The sequence below is a fragment of the Mobula birostris genome, chromosome 10 (assembly GCF_030028105.1).
Source record: "Mobula birostris isolate sMobBir1 chromosome 10, sMobBir1.hap1, whole genome shotgun sequence".
NCBI classification, from domain to species: Eukaryota; Metazoa; Chordata; class Chondrichthyes; order Myliobatiformes; family Myliobatidae; genus Mobula; species Mobula birostris.
In genome coordinates this window covers 127,558,224-127,583,436 of record NC_092379.1, presented here as the reverse complement: position 1 = coordinate 127,583,436, position 25,213 = coordinate 127,558,224, and the positions used below count along the sequence as shown (strand labels likewise).

General features: G+C 41.0%; 1 protein-coding gene across 1 annotated transcript in view; it reads right to left on the bottom strand.

Annotated features, from left to right (window-relative positions):
- The window catches only part of LOC140204321 (phosphatidylinositol 3,4,5-trisphosphate 5-phosphatase 2A-like), a 163,369-nt gene that overhangs the window by 14,392 nt on the left and 123,764 nt on the right, over positions 1-25,213 (bottom strand). Inside the window, exons 19-25 of the mRNA XM_072270942.1 lie at positions 22,979-23,060; positions 22,194-22,283; positions 19,952-20,065; positions 14,582-14,670; positions 14,301-14,388; positions 11,482-11,637; positions 9,407-9,488 (exon numbers count right to left, since the gene is read on the bottom strand). Of these exons, the coding sequence (XP_072127043.1) occupies positions 9,407-9,488; positions 11,482-11,637; positions 14,301-14,388; positions 14,582-14,670; positions 19,952-20,065; positions 22,194-22,283; positions 22,979-23,060 (701 nt within the window). The remainder of the gene's footprint in view (positions 1-9,406; positions 9,489-11,481; positions 11,638-14,300; positions 14,389-14,581; positions 14,671-19,951; positions 20,066-22,193; positions 22,284-22,978; positions 23,061-25,213) is intronic.

The window sequence follows — 25,213 nt, the reverse complement described above, 5'->3', positions numbered from 1 at the left end:
AGTACACTGAAGTGCAGTGGTGCAGTTTCAAAGAGACAGCACAGGTATAATGGACCAAATGCACTGTCGGTACGCAGAATTTTATGATGCTCAGAGTCAAATTACCTTACTTTGTGAATAGTTGCAAAGGAAGGGAAAAGTTCTGGGGCGCCAATTTTAAAATGCGAGCAGAGCCTTTTGGGACTTGTCTGCGCAGTGGGATATTGCTTGGGTTAATAGTAACTAATGTTAATTTGCAAGGGCCAATAAAAAGAAGGGTTTGAGCAGAGCAGCCATTGTTGCAGGGGTTATTGAGCAAGTGGACAGTGTTAGAGTGGTCAGGCTTTGGCTCAACAGGCTTGGGCAAGAACAGACACAGGCTAGAACTCGTTTGAGAAGTTACAAGGCACAACAAGTGTAGGCGGGATTGTAGGTTAGGCGGTGGAATGCTCCTCCTGTGGGATGTGTGATCACAGGGTACCTAGCGGTTTCCCAGATGACTACATTTGCAGGAAGCACACCCAATGCCAGCTCCCAACTGAAAAGGAAAAGGAACTGGAGCTGGATCCACTCAGAACCATCTAGGTAGCTGAAAACTTCACTGATGAGTCTTTTGCTCAGGCTGTCACATCCAGATAGTAGCTGGGTGACCAGCAGGAGAGGTAAGGGGAGTAAAAAGTCAATGCAGGGCTGCCCTGTAGCCATCCCCCTCAGCAATAGGTGTGCCCCTGTGGATATTGCTGGGGGTGGGTGATAACCTTACCAGGACACAGCAACAGCAGCCAGGCCAGTGGAACTGTGGCCAACTCTGAGGCTCAGCAGGGAAGAGTAAAGTCAATCAGAGCAATCAGATGTACGACAGTTCGGAGGACTGAAAATGAAGGTGTGTTGCCTCCCAGGTGCTAGAGTTTGGGATGTTTCAGAGCAGATGCAGAAAGGTGGGTGAGAAGCCAGAGGTTGTAGTGTACAATGATACCAATGAGATAGGTAGAAAGGGGTAAAAGATCCTGCACAGTGAATATAGTGAGTTAGGAAAAAAAAGCTGAATAACATGACCTCCAAGGTAGCAAACTCTGGATTAGTCCCAGTGCTATGTGCTAGACAGGGCAGGAAAAGATGATGATACAGGTGAATGAGTGGGTGAGGAAGTGGTGCAGGGGGCAAGGTTTCAGATTTAGAGTCACAGAGTGATAGAAAAATACAGCACATAAACAATCCCTTCAGTCCATCTAGTCCATACCGAACATTTAAACTGCCCACTCCTATCGACCTGCACTCGAGCCATAGCCCACCATACCCGTACTGTCTGTGTACCTGTCCAAACTTTTCTTAAATGTTGAAATTGACTTGCATGCACCATTTGCACTTGCAGCTTGTTCCCAGCTCTCATGACCTCTGTAAGAAGTTTCCCCTCATGTGCCCCTTAAACATTTCACCTTTCAACTTTAACCCATGACCGCTGCTTGTAGTCCCATCCAATCTCAGTGGGAAAAAGCCTGCTTGCATTTACCCTAACTTTGTATACTTTTGTATATAATATTGTATCCTTCTATCAAATCTCCCTTCAATCTTTTATGTTCCATGAAAAGATCCCAATGATCCTTCTCTTCTAGGGATGGTATGACCCGTGCAAAAAGGATGGGTTACACACGAACCTGATGGGAATCAACATCCCTGTAGGCAGGTTTGCCCAAGCTGCTAGGGATGGTTTAAATTAAATTGGCAGGGGATGGAAACTGAAGTGATAGGGCTGAGGACGGTATACAACAAGATGCAGTGTGTAGTGAGACTGCAAGAATGGACAGGCAGATGATAGGGCAAAATTGCAGTCAATGGGATGAGGTGAAGTGTAACAGGAGACCAAAATCAAAAAGGGTGATGAATACAGGACTGAAGGTGTTATAATTGAATGTACCTGGCATACAGAATTAGGTATAGATTGGCAGGTATGATGTTGTGGCACCACTGAAACATGGCTAAAAGAAGATCATAGTTGGGTGATTAATATCCAAGCTTGCTCCTTGTATTGAAAGCACCGGCAAGTAAGCAGAAGGGATAGGGCAGCTCTGTTGGTAAAAAAATTAAATCAAATGTTTAAAAAGAGGTGGCATGGGATCAAGGTATGTAGAAACTTAGTGGGTATAATTAAGAAACTGCAAGGGTAAAAAGACTCTAATGGGAGTTATAAACAGGCCTCCAAACAGAAGCCAGGATGTGGGACATAAGTTTCAATGGGAAATAGAAAGGGCATGATGAAAGAGCAGTGTTACACTAGTCGTGTGCCAGTGCGTGGCCAAGTGGTTAAGGCGTTTGTCTAGTGATCTGAAGGTCGCTAGTTTGAGCCTTGGCTGAGGCAGCGTGTTGTGTCCTTGAGCAAGGCACTTAACCACACATTGCTCTGCAACGACACCGGTGCCAAGCTGTATCGGTCCTAATGCCCTTCCCTTGGACAACATCGATGGCGTGGAGAGAGGAGACTTACAACATGGGCAACTGCTGGACTTCCATACAACTTTGCCCAGGCCTGCGCCCTGGAAACCTTCCAAGGTGCAAATCCATGGTCTCATGAGACTAACGGATGCCTATATAACATTAGTCATGGGGGATTTTAATATGCAGGCAGATTGGAAAAATCAGATGGTGCTGGATCCCGAGAAAGGCAATTTGTAGAATGCCTACAACATGGCTTTTTGGAGCAGGTTGTTGCTGAGCCCAATAAGAGAAAGGCAATTCTAGATCGGGTCTTATGTAATGGACCAGATTTGATTGGGGAGATTAAGGTAAAGGAACCCTTGGGAGACAGTGATCATAATATGATATAATTCACAAAATCATTCGGGGAGGTGGAGTGAAGTGAAGGTAGTGCTAAGCAGCGACTCCTTTGTTTGCATCTTTGGAAACAGCTCTATTTCCAACTTTAATATCATTATTTTTCCCTTTCAGGGTTCTTTTGAAGACCCTGACTTGGAGTTACACGCTGACTTCAGTTCTTTGTGGGAATGGGACCTGTTCTCAGGGTTTCGGGACTGGCTGTTGTTCGGTATGCCAAGGGATCAGCCTGAGAGTCCGGCTCGGTTTTGGAAGCCTAATCCGAGGGCCCTGGAGATGGGTGTATCAAGTGTCAGTGTCATGGCAGGAGACCCGTGTGTCGTCAGGGGAGTTGGAAAATCTACTGCTGTGAGCCCAAAGACCGGGGGATCTTTGCGATCTTCAGGCACAGAGCTCGAAAGAAACGATGCAGCAGACTTTTAACATCGTAAACCAATGAGTTGTTTGTTATGTCTTCCCGCTCGCTGTGAAACAGAGACATCTCCTTCTCCCTTATTATGGGGAGAGAGAACCTGTGGGAAGTCGAATGCCGGGTGAAAGGCAAAGTCTTTGGGGTAACTGCAAGTCTGTGTCTTTGCTATTGCTTTGCTCAGGCTCGAGCGCTGGTAACGTTGCCGATGCTTCTTTTTTTGCTGGTGGGGGGAGGAGGGATTGTTGCTTGCTGCTGCTTATACGTGGGAGGGAGGGGAGCTGGGGGGACTTTAGGATTCTTACGTTTAACTGTCATTCATTCTTTGGGGCACTTCTCTGTTTTCATGGATGTTTGTGAAGAAAAAGCATTTCAGGATGTATATTCTATACATTTCTCTGACATTAAGTTGGACCTTTAAACCTTTGAACCTTTGAAGTCATTTTGAGAGAGAGAAGATAAAGTCAGATGTGACTTTATTTCACTGGAGTAAAGGGAATTGCAGAGGCATGAAAAAGAAGCTGGCCAAAGTTAAATGGAAGGGGCACAAGCATCTTTCTTCATTGTGGAAGACTCTAGTAGAATGTCAGAAATTCAAGAGTGTCAGGGAGAAGAAGCGAATGTAGTTGCTATTACTAAGGAGAAGGTGCTTCAGATACTGAACGTTCTAAAGGTATTTAAGTCAGACTACAACCCAAGGCGTTGGAAGAAGTAACAGAATAGATTGTAATGATCTTCCAAGAACCTCTAGATTCTGGAATGATTCCAGTCTCATTGTGAGTGAGCCATTGTCTGAGCCAGTAAAAAAGAAAGGAGGTGTAAGCGGAGTGGCCATTTTTGGAGTGTGGCCGTGTTAGAATAGTTCGGTTTTGGTTCAACAGGCTTACAGATGCAGGCTCTAAGCTTCCAGAAAGTTTATACATAGCTATGTTAGTACATAGCTAGTGTGCTATGAATGGAATGGGTCCACAGTTAGTGGTATGTTCCTTGTGTGAGATGTGGGAACTTTGGGAGACCTCCAGTCTCCCTGATAACTATGTATGCATGAAGTGCATCTGGCTGCAGCTCTTCAGGGACCACGTTAAGGAAATGGAGCTGCTGCTTGATGAACTTCGTCTCATACAGGAGGGATGAGGAGGAGCTATAGGGAAGTAGTCACCGGTAAGTTACAGGAGGCGGGTACCTGTGTGACTGTCTGGAGAGGGAAAGGAAATAGGCAGCCAGTGCCGAGTACCCTGTGGCTCATCCCCTAAATAATAAGCATACCACTTTGGATACTTCTGGGAATGAAGCGTGTAGGTTTTTGGCACTGTGTCTGGCTCAATGCCTCAGAAGGGAAGCAGGGAGAAGGGAAGAGCTGCAGTGATAGGGGATTTGTTGGTTAGTGGTTTTGTAGATGAGAATGAGATTCCCAATGGTTTGTTGCTTCCTGGGTGCCAGGGTCAGCGACATCTTGCATCGAGTCCACAGCATTCTTAAGTAGGAGGGTGAGTAATCAGAGCTCGTGGTCCATGTTGGTAACCAAAGGTAGGGGTAGATGGGTGATAAGGTCCTGCAAGGTGAGTTCAGGGAGTTGGGTGTTAAGTTAAAGAACAGAACCTTCAAGGTTCCTACCCCATGCTGCATTCTAGTAAGGGCAGAAATAGGAAGCAGGAAAATCATACAGCTTAACACATGGCTAAGGAGTTGGTGCTGAAGGGAGGTGTTCAAATTTTTGTATCATTAGGCTCTGTTCCAGGGAAGGTTAGACCTGTACAGAAGGCACAGTTGACACCTGAACTAGAGGGGGTTTAATATCTTAGTGGGAAGATTAGATAGTGCTGTATGGAAGCTGGGGGTGGGATGGGGTGGGGGGAGAGAGGGAAAGAGGGAGGGTTTGAACTTGAGTCATGGGGAACGGGGACCAGAGCACCGGAACAGATAATGGAGTAGTTGTTAGGTCTACAGACCAAGTCAGGAAACAAAAAATCAAACGTGGTGGGACTAATGTTCTGATCTATGTATATTTCAGTGCAAGGATTATTGTAGGAAAGGCGGTTGAGCTTAGGGCATGGATCAGCATGTGTAATTATGGCATTGTAGCCATTAGCGAGACTTGGTTGTGGGAGGGGGCGGAACTGGCAGCTCAATGGGGTTCCATTGTTTTGGACGTGACAGAGCGGCAGTAATTAAAGGTGGAGGGGTGTCATTACTAGCAAGGCAAAATATCACAGCAGTGCTCCGTCAGAACAGACACGAGAGCTCAATTGTGAGTAGAAATGAGGAATAAGGCGGGTGCCTGGGTGACTGCCAGGAAAGGGAAAGGGAATAGACAGTCACTGCAGAGTACTTCTGTGGCTGTTAATAGGATTATGTTTTAGACCACACAATAGTCCACAGGATCTCTGTAGAGAGATCACAGACTATTGCAAGAAACATAAGGTTGTGATAGGAGGTGATTTGAACTTTCCATATATTAACTGGGACTCCGCACTGTAAAATGGCTAGATGGGAAAACATCTGTCAACTGCATGCAGCAAAGTTTCTTTACTCAGTACATAGAAGTCCCAACTAGAGAGAGTGCAATAGCAGATCTCTTGTTAGGGAATGAGACAAGACAGGCAATAAAAGTTTGTGTAGGGGATCACTTAGCATCTAGTGGTCATAATGCCATTAGTTTCAAGGTAATTATGGAAAAGGATAGGTCAGGCTGAGATTCTAAATTGGAGAAAGGTGAATTTTGATGATATAAGAAACCATTTTTGTGAATCTCCTTTAAACCCTCTCCGAAATTAGCACATCCTTTCTTAGATAAGGAGCCCAAAATTGCTCACAATACTGTAAGTGAGGCTTCACCAGTGTTTTATAAAGCCTCAGCGTTACATGCTTGCTATTACCAGCAAAAGGACAGCAAGGGAAAACACTGGTCCTCTGGAAGATCAGAGTGGTAATCTATGCCTGGAGCTGAAAGAAATAGGGGACGTTGGGTGATCTTAAATGGATGTTTTGAGAGACCGACACAGATTCTATAGATGTGACAAAATAGAGCAGCGCAGTCTTGGATCCTGTACAGGTTACAGAGGAGCAGGTGTTTGTTACTTTGGGGCAAATTAGGGTGGATAAATCACCAGGGCCTTACAAGGTGTTCTCTCAGACCCTATGGAAGACTAGTTCAGAAATTGCAGGGGCCTGAGCGGAAATATTTCAAACATCCTTAGCCGTGGGTGAGTTGCTGAAGAATTGGAGTTAATGTTGTTCTGTTGTTTATGAAAGACTCTAAGAATAAGCCAGGAAATTATAAGCCAGTTAGCGTGATATCAGTAGTAGGAAAGTTATTGGAAGGCATTCTATCCAAGGATCCAAGGAAGGAAGCTGTCCAAGTTGCATGCCATCTTGGACAATGTCTTCCATCCACTACATAATGTACTGGTTGGGCACAGGAGTACATTCAGCCAGAGACTCATTCCACCGAGATGCAAAACTGTGCGTCATAGGAAGTCATTCCTGCCTGTGGCCATCAAACTTTACAACTCCTCCCTTGGAGGGTCAGACACCCTGAGCCAATAGGCCGGTCCTGGACTTATTTCCTGGCATTTACATATTACTATTTAATTATTTATGGTTTTATATTGCTTTATTTATACACTGTTCTTGGTTGGTGCAACTGAAACAAAAACCAATTTCCCTCGGGATCAATAAAGTATGACTATGACTATGACTATGACTATAAAGGACCGGATACATAATTATTTGAATAAACAGGGACTGATTTGGGATAGTGGTAAATTGTGTCTAACCAATCTTACAGAGTTTTTCAAGGAAGATAACAGGAAAGTTAGTGAAGGCTGATGTTGATGAAGGTCCTGCAGAGGAGGTTGGTCAAGACAATTCAGTTGCTTGGCATTCAAGATGAGATAGTAAATTGGATGAGACATCAGCTTTGTGGGAGAAGCCAGCGGGTGGTAGTAGATAGTCACCTTTCTGACTGGGGACCACATAGATTGGTATGCCACAGGAATTGGTCCTGGGTCCATTGTTGTTTGTCATCTATATCAGGGTTATGGATGATAATATGGTAAACTGGATCAACAAATTTGCAGATGGCATTAAGATTGGGGGCCTTTGGAAGGAACAGCCATGGTAGATCTTGCATGGTGGGCATTGAAGAGTGCAGTAGAATGGAGGGATCCGGGAATACAGATTCATAATTCCTGGAATGTGATGTCACAGATTGATAGGGTTATAGAAAAAGCTTTTGGCACAATGGCCTTCATGAATCAAAGTATTGAGAACAGGAGATGAGCTGATATTTTGAAGCTGTATAAGACTTTGGTGAGGCCTAATTTGAAAATTTTGGGCAGTTTTGGTCACCTACCTACAGGAAAGATGTAAGGAGTTTGAACAAGTGCAGAGAAAATTTACAAGGATTTTGTTGAGACGAGGTTGTGAGTTATAGGGAAAGGTTGACTATGTTAGGACATAGAAGAATGAGGGGAGAGGTAATAGAGGAATTTAAAATTAGAAGGGGTACTGATAGGGTAAGTGCAAGCAGGCTTTTTTCTACATGAGGTTGGGTGAAACTACAAATAGTGGTCATTGGTCAAGGGTGAAAGGAGAAATGTTTAACAGCAACGTGAGGGGGAACTTCTTCACTCAGAGGGTAGTGAGAGTGTGGAAAGAAATGCCAGCACAAGTGGTGGACACGGGGTCAATTTCAATACGTAAAATAAATTTGGGTGGGTACATACATGAGAGGGATATGGAGTGCAATGGTCCAGGTGCGGTCGATGCAAATAGTCAGATTAATGGTTTGGCTCAGACTAGATGGGCCGAAGGTCCTGTTTCTGTGCTGTAAGGTTTGAAGACTCTATGACTCTAAATAGCAAGGAGGATAGACGGTGGGTGTTCTTAACTTGGATTTTCAGATGACCATACGTAAGACTGCTTAACAAGATAAGAGCCTATGATATCACAGGAAAGATTCTAGCATGGATGGAAGATTGTCTGATTGGCAGGAGGCAAAGAGTTGAAATAAAAGGGACCTATTCTGGTTGGCTGCCGGTGACGAGTGGTATTCCGCAAGGGTCAGTATTGGGACCACTTCTTGTCACGTTATATGTCAGTGATTTGGATGGCAGAGGTGATGGCTTTATGGCCAGCTTTGCAGACAACGCAAAGACTGGAGGAGGGGCAGGTAGAGCTGAAGAAGCAGGGAGTCTGCAGAGTGATTTGGACAGATTGGGAGAATGAGCAAAAAAGTAGCAGATGAAATAAAGTGCAGGAAATGCATGGTCGTGCATTTTGTAGAAGGAGTTAAAGGTGTAGACTATTTTCTGAATGAAGAGATCATTCAAAAATCAGAGTTCCAATGGACTTGGGATTCCCTGAAGGTAAACATAACTGGTTGAATCCGTATAAGGAAGACAAATGCAGTGTCAGCATTCATTTCAAGAAAGCTAGAATATAAGAACAAGGGTATGATGTTGATGCTATATAAGGCATTAGTCAGACTGCACTTGGAGTTTTAGGCACCTTTTCTGAGAAAAGATGTGCTGGCGTTGGAGAGGTTTCAGAGGAGGTTCGTGGGAATGATTCCAGGAATGAAAGGGTTAATGTATGAAGAGTTCTTGATGGCTCTGGGCTTGTACTCGCTGAAGTTTCAAAGAATGAGGGGAAGATCTCATTGAAACCTATTGAATATTGAAAGGTCTGGTTGTAGAGAGAATGTCTCATGTAGTGGGCAAGTTTAGGACTAGAGGGCACAGCTTCAAAATAGAGGAATATCCATTTAGAACAGAGATAAGAAGGAATTCCTTTAGCCGGAGGGTGGTAGGGCAAATGCATTGCTATGCACAGATGTGGAGGTTAACTTATTGAGTATATTTAAAGCAGATATTCACCGCTCTTTGTTAGTCAGGGCATTAAACGTTACGAGGAGAAGGCAGGAGAATGGGGTTGAGAAGGATAATTAATCAGCCATGATGGAATGATGGCAAAGACTCAATGGGCCGAAGGGCCTAATTCTTCTCCTATGTCTTATGGAATAAGCCTTCCGAAGATGTAAACTGGTATAAGTCTTTAATCAAGCTTAAAGAGAAAATAGTTGGGAAAATGTCATCAGATTTAGGAGTTAATTACACAACATGAGTGTGTTTTTAAGGAAAGATATAAGGTGCTTGCAATAAGAACCCCACAAATGAAACTGCTTACCCAATGCATTCCTGAATTGGCTTAGATGTTTGAGCTTTATCTTTTGAAGGTTTGGTCTCGTCCCTTTCAGAACTGATCCATTCTGCACAGAAAGAAACATAGGTGAACTAATCATATGGCCTTACGTGGAACTGTGCCAACAATGGAAGCAGCTTTTACGTTTCCACTTGTGTTCCATAAAATTTCAGATTTCAAATGAAAGTTGTTCTATTTCATTCAAATATCTGTATCTGACTGTTACAATGGGATTGAATGTGCCTCTTTGTAAAGGGCTGATAATATGACTGTGCTTAGCTTTCGACATCCAACACAACTGGTTTACAAACAGCTCTCGCTTTCACATGGTTTTTCTTGCACTTTTTTTTGGACTTCTCTACCTCTGGAGGAAGGAACCAGAACCAATATGCATTTCTAAGCTCACAAGGTTCCTACCTTGAGTGCTCTTTCTACCACCAGCTTCCTACACGGACTCGCTTCCATTCTCCCTGTTTCTTAATTTCCAATGAAGGTCTCTGGTGATGAGATTTTCCACATCTGTACTTTCGAGATTTCTTCCTTAACTGTGCCTTGCCCTTTATCATAATTAACAGGACTCTCAGTTGCTTATGCTCTATTACTTTCACTTCTTTTTTCACCACATCTCCTCCCACATACAGCTAAGATGGGACTTCTTTCCCCTCACCTCCTAACCCATCAGCCATTACGTTCAATGTCCTGTAGGCTCTGCCACTTTCAAACAGATTCCAACCGCTGACACATCTTCCCCACCTCTTTCAGCATTCTGAATGCACCACTCCTTCTGTGGCTCACTCGTTCACTCCCACCAAGGTATAGCCGCCTTCTCTCGGCATCTTCCCTTGCAACCCTTGCATTGTAACACCTGCCCTTAACCCGCTCTTTCCAGGCATCCAGGGACTGAAACATGCCTCGCAGTTGAAGCAGTACAGTAATTCATTTGCTATTTTTCCAATTTAGTGTGTGGTACTTGCTGCTCTGAATGTTGTCTCCTCTATCTTGGAAAACTGAAACACAGACTGGGTGACTGCTTTGCAGAACACATCCATTGATTTAGATACAGTCTGAAATGAGAACAGAAAGTGCTGGAGGCACTCAGCGGGCAAGGGAGGGAAGAGAAACAAAGTTCAGATTTAGACTCGGGTTAATTTATTTACCGCATGTGCATTTAAACATACAGTGAAATGTATCATTTGCATTAACAACCAATACAAACTAAGGATGTGCTCACAAGTGTCACCACACATTCCTGTGCATGTCCAACTCCTTACTCAGCAGGCTAGGCAGCAAGTGCGGAAAGAATAATTTAGTTAAAATTTTGCTTTGGAGAACATGGATGTGTAACATGAACTCTGCGTTTTCTCTCTCCACAGATGCTGTCTGACCCTCTGGGTATTTCCAGCATATACTCAGTTACATACTTCAAAGTTTCAGTAGTATTTTTTCATACATCACTACTCTCATTCATCTCTCTACATAATCTGGCTAGTATATCTACACCAGCCACATTAGCTCCAAAGAACCACCCCCACTGTGCTCTCTTGATTGACATCAACACTAATTTTAACTCTTCTTTGTACAGGTAATCTTTCTTTTCCATTCTTAGTCCTAATACAATTTTTCAACCTGAAACATCAACAGTTTATTTCCTCTCACAGATGCTGCTCAAACCACTGAGTACCTCCAGGAAATTGTTTGTTTTCCACATTCCAGCACCTGCAGACTCTTGTGGCAACACTAGTCTGCCGTGATCTCACCCTATCCCAGACATTTCTCTGTTCTCTCCACCTTACCCTTTTCTCTGTAACCTAAAACATGCTTCAGTTCCAAATCTTCTGAGTTCTGATTACTTTACACATAGCTCCCTTTTTTCTCTCCACAGATGTTGCCTAACCTGCTGAAGAATCGCAGCCTTTTTTTTTTCATCTCAATATTCCTGCACCTGCAGTATGCTGTTTTATTGATCTTGTTATGTCTTTTGTTTCAATCAAATATGAGGAAACCTCTGAACTTTAGCAGAATCAGGACATACTGAGAATGTCACCGCCTGGAGGACTCACCGTAGAGGCGCTCCCGAGTCCGTTTGCGCTCTGCTGGAACAACGACCCTCATCGTCACACGAATAGATCCTGACTCATCTCCCAGGTGAGACAGGCCTGTTTCAAACCTCTGTGGTGTGCTTCCAATCAAGGATTTTAGTGCAATACAGCACTCTCCTGAAACACAGAGGAAGCAAGGTTTCAGCAGAGGTTAATACAAAAAGCAAGATTTTCAATTACATGATTCCCATATAAGGTACTCCTTAATGGTGTTACAGCAAACTAGATTTGCTAGATTTAGTGGTTATTTTAAATGTTTTGTGAGCTTCTGGTTTGTGATAATATTGCATTAATTAATTTTTGGTGATTTTAATTGGGGTGGGTGATAATGGGCAACTGAGATGGCTGCTTAGCCCAGAATGTGCACACTAATTCCACCTATATGCTTGTCCTTAGGTCAGAGATAGATGACATCTCCAAAAGAAGGTTACCCATTGCCCATGCCTGAGTCTTCTCAGTTGGTGTCATGCCTTGATTGAAATCCTGGGTACTGGTGTCAAGCAGGTGGAGGGGGATGAGAATGGGAGGTGTGGCGTGGGAGGGTACTAGTCCCCTTGGTACAGAAGTTACACTTTAGCCTTGTTTAGTGGTGGTGGCCACAGAAAAATTAGTGTGAATGATACATGTTCATCCTTAATGTGGTTTATGTGGCGGTCATATATGTGTCAGAAATAGCATGACTTGGGCAGCTTTCCTTCAATCCTTGCATTTGATCTATAGACTTGACCATTACTGTATTCATCCTGAATCATGTGGATAACCAGAGGCTTTTTTCCCAGGGCTGAAATGGCTAACACAAGGGGGCTACAGTTTTAAGGTGCTTGGAAGTAGGCACAAGGGGGATGTCAGAGGTACATTTTTCACACAGAGAGTGGTGGGTACATGGAATGCACTGCCAGTGATGGTCGTTGAGGCGATACAATAGGGTCTTTTAAGTAGGTACATGGAGTTTAGAAAAATAAGGACTATGCAGTATGGAATTTCTAGAGAGTTTCTAGAGTAGGTTACATGGTTGGCACAACAGTGTGGGACGATGGATCTGTAATGTGCTGTAGATTTCTACGTTCTAATCAACAGGACTCTGGATTCCTGCTGAGGAAGTTACTGAGGGATTGTCCAGTGTTGTAAATTTATCTCTATAACCCAAGATACTGACACAACTTGAGGCCATAGGACAGGGAATGATGAGTGACAGGATGATGTGTTTTCACACAGGATTTGAGTGAAAGAAAAATCATAAAACCAAAAGACATTGGAGCAGAATTAGGCCATTCAGTCCATCACATCTGCTTTGCCATTTGATCAAGGGTGATTTATCTTCCCTCTCAACCTCATTCTCATGCCTTTTCCCAGTAACATTTGAAGCCCTTACTAATCAAGAACCATCAACCTCGAGTTACATATACCCAAAGACTTGGCCTCCCCAGCCAACTGTGCCAATGAATTCTACAGATTCACCAATCTCTGGCTAAAGAAATATCTCTTCATCACTGTTCTAGTGTATTGAGTCTGGGCCCTCTGCCATTGACTCCTCCATGAGAGGAAACATCATCTCCAAGTCCACTCTATCTTGGCCTTTCAATATTTGATAGGTTTCACTAAAATTCACATCACCATGTTCAGGAACAGTTATTACCTCTCAGTCATCAGATTCTTCACTCCCCCCATCACTGAACAGTCCCCACAACCTAAGGATTCACTTTCAGGGACCCTTCATCTCATGTTCTTGATATTTACTTCTCATTTATTTATTATTAATATTTTTACTTTCCATTTTGCATTTGCACAGTTTGTTGCCTTTGGCATGTTGGTTGTTTGTCCGTCTTGCCGTGTGTGTTTGTTATTGATTTATTGTGTTTCTTTGTATTTACAGAGGATGCTCACAAGAAAATGAATCTCAGTGTTGTATATGGTGACATATATATGTTTCGATAATAGATTTAATTTGAACTTTGAACTTTGAATCCTGGGATTCTTTGGTTGTCTGGAGCACATTGCAGAAGAGCAAGAGCAGGAGAGTTGGTGTTCTCTGTTCTGGCGATCAAACAATATGACACATCACTAGCTCTCAAGGCTCCATTTTTGGAGGATCTATTTCAATTCATCCATCGCCCTGGCTACATCCTCAGAAATACTGGAAGTCACATCTTAATGGGCACTTAGGGACCTTTGTGTCATTTGGGGTCTCATCTGACATCAGGCAGATGGCAACGGTTAGTGTGATAAAGTCAGCTACTAAGAAATTTCTAAGGAAGTCACCAAGGCTGCCAGAAAAGTATTAAACAAGAAGTGAAAATCGTCACTGACCACCAAAATTGAGCAAACCCTGAGGCTGACATGAAAATGTCAGTCTTGAAAGTAATTAACCCCCCATGATCTCTGTGCCAAACAGAGAACTCACTGGCCCAAAATTCATAATGGGTATGTAGCAAGTGGTGAGAGAGGAATAGCTGCTCAAACAGGTGAGCCCAGTGTTGACTGATGCATAATCTCTGGCAAACTTTGGATTTACCAGCCACAGGAGGAGTCATACAAAGCAGGCTTTCATCCTTTTATATCTTGCTAACACATTGAAATTCATTCTTGATCACCAGCAGTAAGCCTGCAGAAGAGTGGTATTTATTGCTGCAGTAAAGTGAATGTCATCAAAACTTGGAAGGCAAGTATGAGACTGAGCTGTTACTGTCATGCATGCTTCATGCAGATTACTAAGGAAATTGCATGTCACCTTCTTATGTTCTTGATCCCATAAACATAATGTTAAAACAGCTCAAACTTACCATAGGATTCATACCCATCTGTGGATTTTATGGTCAGGAGGAGGTGTTGGTCTTGTAGATACTCAATATCAGAGAGAATTGGAGATAACTATTAAAAGCAAAACAGAATTAATTTATTTATTAAGATACAACATGGAATAAGCCTTTTTGCCCTTTGAGCCAAATCATCCAGCAAAATCAGTCAGATAAATAGACGGATGTGAAATTTCTTTATTCAGACATGATGAACCTCTAGAATTCTCTTTCTCAATCAGCTTTCATTAGGATAGGCTGCAACCTACCATTGGCAACTGGTGTGCAGACCATTCAATTCTCAGAAATCCATGTTTAATGCAGATCTGGGTGCCATTATCCAAACTCTTCTTGAACTCTGTGAAGGGAAAATGCATTTTTGATAATCCGACATTATTAACACATTTTCACACATATCTTTTCTGTTAAACCAAACTCCTACTAAATACAACTGGTTGGAGGAACTCAACGAATTGAGCAAGTAGAAAAGAAACATGATATTTTCGGCAAAAACCCTTCATCAGTCTATTGACCCATTGAGTTACTTAAGTGGGTTACACATCTGCAGTCTCTTGTGTCTCTTTACTAAGTACAACAAGGAAGAGAGGGGTTCCATGTATTCAGCTTAACTTGCTATTTATTAATAAATCAGCCCTGATGGAATGGCAGAGCATACTCGATGAGCCAAATATCCTAGTTTTACTCCTTTCTATTATGGTCTTATGGTCTATGTTCTATTTATAATAGTCATCCTTACTTTAGTCACTTCAGTCCATAATCACACTTGAGAGACGAGGTTGCCTTTGGAAAGAGTTTGAATAAAAGAACTGTTCAGCTGGCAATATTGCTATTGCATAAAAACACTTTCTTTGAGGGTCATAGGAAAACAATAGGCTAAAAGTGTTATTTAAAGTGATGGAACAAATAGGTCCTTCAATAATAATTGCAAGGCTTCTGCCCTAGGTTAAAATGATGACAAATTTAGGACTCAGTGATATTGTCACATCATCGTTTCAGTGTGTGAACATGTGGAAAGGAGCTTGTTTTGCTGGTGTTGTTTTGTTTTGTTGTTTCTGCTTGTGTTGTTCTGCTGAACATTGTGGGCATGCTATGTTGGCACCAGGGCTGTACCAAGCACCTCCTTGGCTGTGTTGGTTGTTAGCACAAATGATACATTTCACTTTATTATTCAATATACTGTACATGTGATAAATTGACTCTGAATCAGCACAAAAGCAAAGATAGATGGAAGTGAATTAACTTATTCTGACCCAGATATGGACTGCTAATATTACTTTGCTATTGATTTCTTTCTACAGGTCTGTTTTTTTGGAGTGACCATTAAACTAATGAATTAGGTCTGATAAACCAACGGTGTGTTTTAATAATGGACACAATTGAATAGCATTGTGGTGCACAATTGAAGGAAGAAAATCATAAACTGCAGATGCAGAAGATGGATAGGAATGTACTGTATATACTGTATAACATAATGCTTCATTTGTCGAGTAAGGGAAAAAGTAAATCAGTTGATTTTAGGGTCCCTTTCTTAGTGGGAAAGATTTGAAGTCTTTGTTGAAGATAAGGATCTACTCAAGAAAATAGCATAGAGATAGAGGGTTGTTGAGTTTGCCAAGGAAGGCAATTGGTGGGCAGTTAATATGTTAAACATAAAATGATAAAGCAGCTTATTAAATGGACTACACATTAACAGTAACAACCATCATGACAGTAAGTCAGAATAGCTAGTTTAAATCAAGATTTTCTCAACCAGGGTTCCACGAGAGGTTGCTAGAGTTCTGCGAGAGATCGTCGTTAAAAACATTATCATCGTATTTTGAACTTCGCTCGATGCTCGATGCTGGAGCTCGCAGTGGAGGGCAGTGACCGGTCAACCCCGTTAGTGATCTTGGTAGAGATCTCTCAGCCCAGCAGTCAGTGCGCAGTAGGACCATTTTGATTTGGTTGAGTCCATTCTCAGTTTTTGACGCAAGATAGGGGAGGCCGTTGATAATTGATGAGCGCAGTATCGCACGGAGAGGAGGATGGTAGGCTGATGAGGAGTGCTGCGTTGCACAGAGGGGAGGACAGTGAGTTGATAACTGGTGAGTGTTATATTGCACAGAGGAGAGGACTGTAGGCCGATGAGGAGCGTGAAGTTCGTTTTCTGAGCATTGAATTGTCTCGCCCAACCTGCGCTGTGACATCAGCCTCTCCCTCTCGAATTACCTCCTCCAACTTCCCCTTACATGCTGCCAACTGTCTTATGGCAGCGAAGAAACTCTACTGATATTGTAGAAAATTGGAGAGAATTTTTCATTTTAAGGACTCTCCAATCTGGTGATTTTTGAAGAGGAAATGTGAAATGGAAGAGGAGGATTTTATGCTTAGACCTACAGACAATTCTAATAAGAATCTTCTGAGTCATTTCATTGCACTAGTACAACAATAGGCACAAAAAAGTCTGCCTTTACAATGAAAGATACTTATGATTGGGTTTTACATGGACTAGTAATCCAATTTGTCCTATTCTATTGTGCCTAGTCTGTGCCAAACAAGAAGAACAGGTTTCACATACTAGGCCTATATTTGAGCCTGGTCATGTCACTTAGTAAGGAAATGTTTTTTCAAAGTCTTGTAAAAAAAATTGTGTCTTAGGCTGTATTTTTATTCGTATCGCCTTGGCTTATGGTTTTTAGTAATTATATGGTTCAACATTGCCAATAAATTTTCATGTAGTAAATAGCATTAATTTAAACCAATTTACAACCTTTATTTAAATCAAATCTACTGAGCCTACCATTAGAAAAATTAAATCCCATTTTGGCTTAAGCCAGTTATTTAACAGAAATTTATTAAGTTTTCCTTGTGAGTTTTTAACATTTATGAAAGGGAAAGAAAGAGATTAATTTCAAGAAAGGTAAGCTAAGCTTAACCACCATTTTTTTTCCAAGAAAAGATATCATTCTATACTGAAAAGAGCATTGACAATTATTTTTGGATTATTATATCTACAACTTACTGATCACACTAACGTAATGTGAGCTGTAGCTATAATAATTCTCCCGCAGTGATTCGCTGAGACCTAAAAATTATTTCAAGGGTTCCTTCAGGGCAAAACTGTTGAAAGGCCAGAATAGGACAATGGGCATAATGTCAAGGGAAGAGGTCGGCATTTATGATTAATACCAAAAGAATCTTCATTATTTTGGTCTTTATTAATCTTTGAAATTCTTTATTTTGAAAAACAGTGGATGTTCATTTGCTGAATATGGTCATAAATAAGATCAACTGGTGTTTGTGGACATGGAATCAAGGAATATTGCTGATAAGGTGTAAAGTAAAAGTTGTTTAATAATTCAGCAGACTTGAGAAAGCAAATGGATTACACCTACTCTTGTTGTGGGTGCTGATGGATGGACTTTTTAAATGTATAATAAAATGGTGAAAGCAGTAGAGGCCTGGGAGTGACATTAACCAAACAAAACTAGTTGGTTGATGTATCGCCAACTGTCTATATTTTTGAGCTATCTCAAACCTGACCCTAATTCTCCTCCATCTTGAAAGTATTGGGGTTACAATTTAAGTATCATAATAAGGCCTAAAAGTTTCTTTAAGGTCTAACACAGACTGACTGGTTTTCCTAGGTCTCTGGGTAATAGACTGCTCAGGGTGGATGAGAACAGACTATAGAGAAGTGAGTGTCTTGACACCATGTCCTGCGGATCAGGTGGGACTTTGCTTCTCTCTTTAAGATGACATGTTTCCAGATGGCAGGTCACAGGTCAATGACTCTTTTGCCCTACTCTTCCCCTCAGTCTAAGAATAATCCTCATCAACTGGGGACAAGGATCTTCCTAAGACTTTTGTGCAGCCATGCTGGGTGAAGATCTTAGCAAACATATATTTATCAGGTTGAGTGTTAGGGCCACAAGGCTTGACATAAGTTAAGAAAAAGGGCATAAAGTCTTGGCATTGGAATAAATGCTTGGAACTCTATGACTCATCGAAAGATTCTCCCATGGAAAGTTCAAATGGTTTTGCTACATATTTAACTAATATTAATAATTATTATTGCAATATATAGATGCAAAATTACTGAATGTTTTAACTTTATTTTGAGGAGTAAATGATGCATTACTAAACACTCTTTCTTTAACAATTATCCCCTATTCCCCCTATTGGTTGGTTTTGGGATTGCAGGCAGTTCTGCTATTTCATCCAGTAACCTGCCATTGCAGGGAAGGTCATTTTCTGCAAACACATTTCTTGTTGCTGTTTGCACAATTTGTTTGTTTTTTGAGCATGGGGTGATTGATGTTCTTGTTGCTGTTTGCAAGTCTTTTTTGCGCATGTAGGGGTTTGATATTTTAGTTGCAGTTTGTGTGATTTGTTTGCTTTTTTGAATGTGGGAATGTTTGATGTCCTTGTTGCCATTTGCACAGTTTGTTTTGTTCTGCATGGGGAAAGGTTGATGTTCTTGTTGCTGTTTGCATGTGCGCATGGAGGGGTTTGATGGTTTTGTTGCAGTTTGCGTGATTTGTTTGTTTTTTGAATGTGGAGTGTTTGATGTCCTTGTTGCCATTTGCACAATTTGTTTTGTTCTGCATGGGGAAAGGTTGATGTTCTTGTTGCTGCTTGTGCAATTTTTTTATTTTTTGTGCATGGTGGGGACGTTTGATGTTCTTGTTACCATTTGTGTGATTTGTTTTTACATGTGGGGGATTTGATGTTCTTGTTTCTGTTTGTCTGATTCGTTGTGTGTGTGTGGGGGGGAGGGGCTGATGTTCTTGTTGCTGTTTGCACAATTTGTTTTTTTCATGTGGGGTGTTTGATGTTGTTTGAGTGATTTTTTTGAGCATGGGGAGGTGTGATGTTCTTGTTGTCATTTGTGTGATTTTTTTTATGCATGGAGTCTTGATGTCCTTCTTTGAATGGCCACACTTTGTTTTGTAGCTGTCTGGAGAAGATGTATCTCTGTTGTATACTACAAACATACTTTGATAATTAATATACGTTGTACTTTGGATAAAGGAGGTAATAATGGACAAGGTGCAGCCTGTCTGATTGAAGTCAACACAAAGGAAAATTAGATGGTGTGCACAGTGGGTGGCTGGATGACTATTGGTTATTCTAGGTTATGGCTGAAGGAATTTTTAACCCTACCACAATATACAGATGTTTTAACATTTGGAAAAGAGCTGCATCTTCTAACATTTGATTGCAAAAAAAAAAAATTGGTAGTGGGGTTCAGTATGTGGCCACTGTTAAATACTAAGGAGAGAAGGCAAATTTCCATGAACTTAGCATGATAATCAGGGACATTATATCATTGACTGTGATTTGAAAACTTTGAACATTGGATGGAAGAGGAGATACAACCAGTAGAATGATCTGCTGCTTCTGTCTTCTAAGTCTTCTAAGTTCTATGTTCTCTCACTTCAGCCCAGAGACTGAGGCTGATAGTGGAGAAGTTGGATTGCAGTCAAACAATTCTTGAAAACATAAACTTGAACCTAAATCCTTGTCTGCAGGACTAAATCATTGGGGTACAACTCCATTGAATGAAAAGGACCTTCCATGAGAATTAAAGGTTTGATGATAATATTAACAAGACTGATGATTACACTTCCCCATACCTTCCAAACAACTTGAATGAAATTCAATGAAGAACTTTGTTTTGCAAGTTGTCTTCACAATGGCCTCAATAATTTCAAACTCAATGCAAGCTTGTCCAGAACTGTTACAAGGGCCTGCAGTGAACAAGAATTAACATAATTAATTGAACTTAAAAATATCTGAAATACAAGAAAAACTTACATTAACATGGAATCTCTAATCCAGACTCATGAACATACAAATACAACATCATTATCTATTATGTGATGCTGTCTGTAGAGATGATCACCTCATAGCTCCAGTGATCTGGACTGATTCCTGATCCAGGGTGCTGTTTTCTAGTTCTCTCTTTAACCCAGAGGTGAATTTCTTACAGTCATTGCAGTGTTTCCTCATATCCCAAAGACACATGGGCTTAAAGGTTAACTAGCCAAGGTAATTTTTCCCCAGTGTGCAGGTGAGTGGCAATAGGTGAATCCAAGGTAGTTAATGTAAAAATGGGGCTACTGTAGAATTAGTATAAAAAGGTGGTTGATGGTTGGTGTAGACTCAGTGGGCCAAAAAGCCTTTTAATATTGCATGTCTATATGACTAAATCTGCATTATACATGTTATGCTTCAAAACTTTCATCTCATGTTTCAGAAGCATACCAGGTCAGACCTGTTTATATAACAGTTATAAAAATCTAAATGACCATTGATAAGTGTAGAATAAAATGAACATAAAGAACTATCATGAAGTTTTAATAATAATTTAGCTCAATAAATGTAACTGTTTTTATTGATTTACACTAGCACCTTTTCATAACATAATTTGTTCCTTTGTGTCTCCAACACAAGTTTGAAGTTTATTGAACACTTGAAGGTTTACGGTTGTCTTATCAAGCTGATTCTGAACTACAATTCTTTCTCACAAATTTTAATTGGTGTCCCCTCAAATTCTTTGAGAAAACCATGTAGATTTTTTAGTCAACATGAAAGAATTTTTCAGCCAGGGTTTATCTAACTTCTAAAACACTTCCACTTACAAGTACTGTGCAAAAGCCTTGGGCATCCTTGATTTTTTTTTAACTGGTTTCGGATGGTATGGCCTCTACAGACCCTGATCTCAACATCATCGAGGCTCTTTGGGATTACCTGGAGAGTCAGCACCAAGTGAGACAGCCAAAGTCTGCAGAAGAACTGTGGCAAGTTCTCCAAGATGCTTGGAACAAACCACCAGCTGAATTTCTTATAAAACTGCTCAACAGTGTACCTAAAAGAATTGATACAGTTTTGAAGGCAAATGGTGGTCACACCAAATATTAATTCATCTTTTTTTACCGTTTACTGCTCTTTGTAGTAATCTTTTATTATTTAGAAACATTCTATTCCAATATTTTTAAAACATCTTCGCTTTATAGAATTGTTTTACACGTGACTAAGACTTTTGCACAGTACTGTAATTAGAATGTTCAATACTGAAATAACCCTGGCTGAATGCCTGTGTTTTTCCAGGTATAAAAATGCTTTTCTTCATTTAATGAAAATGCTCACATTATATAACACTATAGAGTTATAGAGCTCAACAGTACATTAACAATTCCTGTACATCTAACTTCCTTATTTATGTCTTTTAAGTGCAATATTTTCCTCTGCTTCAATAACAGGCAAACAAGAGAAGATATTCCAATATTGAATCATAGTAGCATTTCAAAAATCACTAATCACTAATGTGCCAATAGTATGTTTTTACTCTATATAATGTTTTTATGAATTAAGAATACTATTTTTCTTGGCAAACTGATTCCCACACATTTACTTGAGACACATTTCATAGACAGAAGAAAGTTTTATTCGATCACACAAAATGCTGGAGGAACTCAACAGATCAGGCAGTATCTCTGGAAATGAATAAGGAATTGACATTTCAGGTCCTGATGAAGGGTCTTGGCCTGAAACATCGACTCTTTATTCCTTTCCATAGATGCTGCCTGACCTGCTGTGTTCCGCCAGCATTTTGTGGGTGTTACTCTGGATTTCCAGCATCTGCAGAATCTCTTTCCATCATAGGTTTGTCCCCAAGTGTAAGAAATGGAAGACCTACGTGCATCCCACAGTGTTGACCCCAGAAGCGTTAGCTTAACTTAGATCCATATAAAGAGCTAACCATGAAGTCATGAGCAGCACACACAAATGCATTTGACGAATCTCTTGTGTTTATGAATCATGAAGTCATGTAATGCAGTACAAATTGTCAAGTTCATCATTTGCTTCTTATACCTTTCTTAGATACAAACTGGGAAGTTACTCCAACTTCAAATGTAGAAAAGACAGGTGAATGGTCACTGGTCATGATGTCATCTGTGCAGCCTGCAGGAATGAATGAGAATGAAATGTTACTCTCTGTATTGTAGAGATAAGCTGAACCAACACCAGCAGCCAGCAGAAATGGTGGATATGGGTTTGATTTCATCATTTACAAGAAGGTTGAAGGGTACATGGAGGGGTGAGGTATGAAGGGCTTTAGTTCGGGTCCAGGTCAATGGGCCTAGGTGGATTAATAGTTCAGCACAGACTGAATGGGCCGAAGGAACTGTTTCTGTGCTGTAGTGTCCTCTGTCTCTATGATTCTCAATACTCAGGTAACTTCCAAGTAAACGTGCAGGAGTTAATATTTATTTGCAGCATTACTTGAGAAAACAGGTGAACGGGAGTTAAAAAATGTCCATTTCCACTTTCGACAAACCACAAATAATAAGTGGTTCACAAACAATTTTTTATTGTCTTGAAAACTAGCTTTAAGCAGCTGCTGTGTTAAGTTTAGAGCTTTGTTCATTACAATTCGTAGATATGCTCGCATGTGCAAAATATGCCCTCATTTTGTGCTGGGTTTGTTCTTGAAGAATATAAATAGCGGCATTGTTTGCATTGGAAAGGTTGCTGCAGTTCACCTTAGAGGGAAACGTCAGAGAAGGAATGACCACAGAACCGTAGACAATCCTTTCCAATTGATCTCCTTTCTTTTATTAGCGGAGGAAACACTCACAAGGAGTGAGTTTACTCACCATATGAAGTACAGTGATTATATGTCTCAGGGTAGGATTTCCACAGGACTCTATCACACCAAGAAGGAACATTTATCCTTATCTATAACAGAGACAAAGAACATCAATAAGAAGGGCTTTGGTTATCTGCTTTCTGCTTGTTTTTAACCTGAATAATGCCCAGAAATTTGCATTTTCATTCAAAAAGCCTAATTCCTGAATGTGAAGATTTACAAAGCTCAAAACAATATATTTAAAATTTCTCTACCTCTCTTTCAATATCTCTGCATTAACTCAAAATTTTGATGGTTTCCCTCTCCACAGATGTTATCTGATGCTATCAGGTGTTTGCAGTGTTGTCTGCTATTATCTGTTCCCCTGTTAAATGCAAAATATATTAGCTTCAAGTGGAAAATAAAATGTGATGAAGTGTCGATCTACGATCTCATCTGACCTGAATACCACTTTCAGGAACTTTCTCAAGGAAACCACAAAACAGTAGAGCAACGTTTGCCCTAGAAGTGAGGAAGGATGTTAGGAGTGGGTCAGAGGGATCTCCAGTGTGTTTGAACCCCCATACATCTTCAACAACCTTACCCATGTAACAAATTAGCCCAGAGTAGCATATACAAAGTAGTGGAGTAACTCAGCAGATCAGGCAACATCTATGGAAAGGAATAAATAATTTGACCAGGACTGGAAAGGAAGGGGGAAGAAGTCAAAATAATGAGTTGGGTGAGGGAAAGAGTAGAAACTAGAAGATGGTAGGAGAAACCAGGTGAGGGGGAAGATAACTAGTTGAGGGAGGGGCAATGAGGAGAGAAGCTAGGAGTTGATTGGTGGAGAAAGTTAAGGGTTGAGGATGAAGGAAGCTGATATAGAAGAGAGTAGACCAAGGGAAAAAGAGGAGGAGGAGGGACACTAGATGGAGATGATGGGCAGATGAGGAGAAGAGAAGGGTTAAGAGAAGAGCCAGAATGTAGAATGAAAAAAAGAGATAAGGGGGAGGTGGGAGAAACTACTGGACATTGGAGAAATCAAATTTCATGCCAACAGGTTGGATGCCATCAAAGTGGAATATGAGGTGTTGCTCCTCCAAGCTGAGAGTGGCCTCATCGTGGCAATAGAGGAGACCATAGACTGACATATCAGAATGGGAAAGGTGATTGGAATAAAAATGGTTGACAGCTCAGAAATACTTCTTGTTACAGATGAATTAGCCCAATCTAGAGAGCCCTAAACTATTGCAGTCTGCAGGTTGATCGAAGACACAATAATTGAGTATACAGTTCAGAAATTATTTTAATGAAAAAGGCTACACTCCGTGAAATGGGAGCCTCTGAGTAATTTTCCATAATGGTGAATAAAGAACTTTATTATTGGCAGATACTGTATGCAGGATACTGATCTGGTGGTATTTAATCTTTAATTCCCACATCCTTCCCAAATCTGCTCAATATGCTACTGATCAGAATCAGAATAAGAATCAGGTTTATTGTCATCCGCATGTGTCGTGAGATTTGTTAACTTAGCAGCAGCAGCTCAATGCCATATATAATATAGAAGAAAAATAATAATAAATAAATAAATAAGTAAATCAATTACTGTATGTGTATATTGAATAGATTAAAAATCATGCAAAACAGAAATAACATATATTAAAAAAGTGAGGTAGTGTTCACAGGTTCAATGTCCATTTAGGAATCGGATGGCAGAGGAGTGGAAGCTGTTCCTGAATTGCTGAGTGTGTGCCTTCAGGGTTCAATCCCTCCTACCTGATGGTAACTTTGTGTGACGGGATATTAGAGGGAATAGTTGACTGAAATATGACCTGTGATGTCATCAGTTAATTATTAACTATTGCAGAACAAATATCGGCCTTGGCTAAGGAGAAGTGTGTACTAAAATACGTGGGCCAGTTACCGAATGAGGCGTACACAAAGATACCATATTTGTGCACGCCTACCACCAGGGGTAGAGTGACATGGTGCAGTGTCCAGGCTGGAGTCAGTGCTGCCCCCCAGTGGTCACTTGGCAGAAGACAAGCTGAATTGTGGTCAACTGCAGATTCCTGCAGCATTCATGGACTCAGGCTCTGGACTATTTGTGTGTGTGACTGTATTTTACTGATATCTTACATGTGTTTTCTATCTTGTATATATACTTTGTGCTGTGTCTGACTGTTGGTACTGTGTTTTGTACCTTGGCCCCAGAGTTACATTGTCTCATTTGGCCCTATACATGGGTAATTGTGTA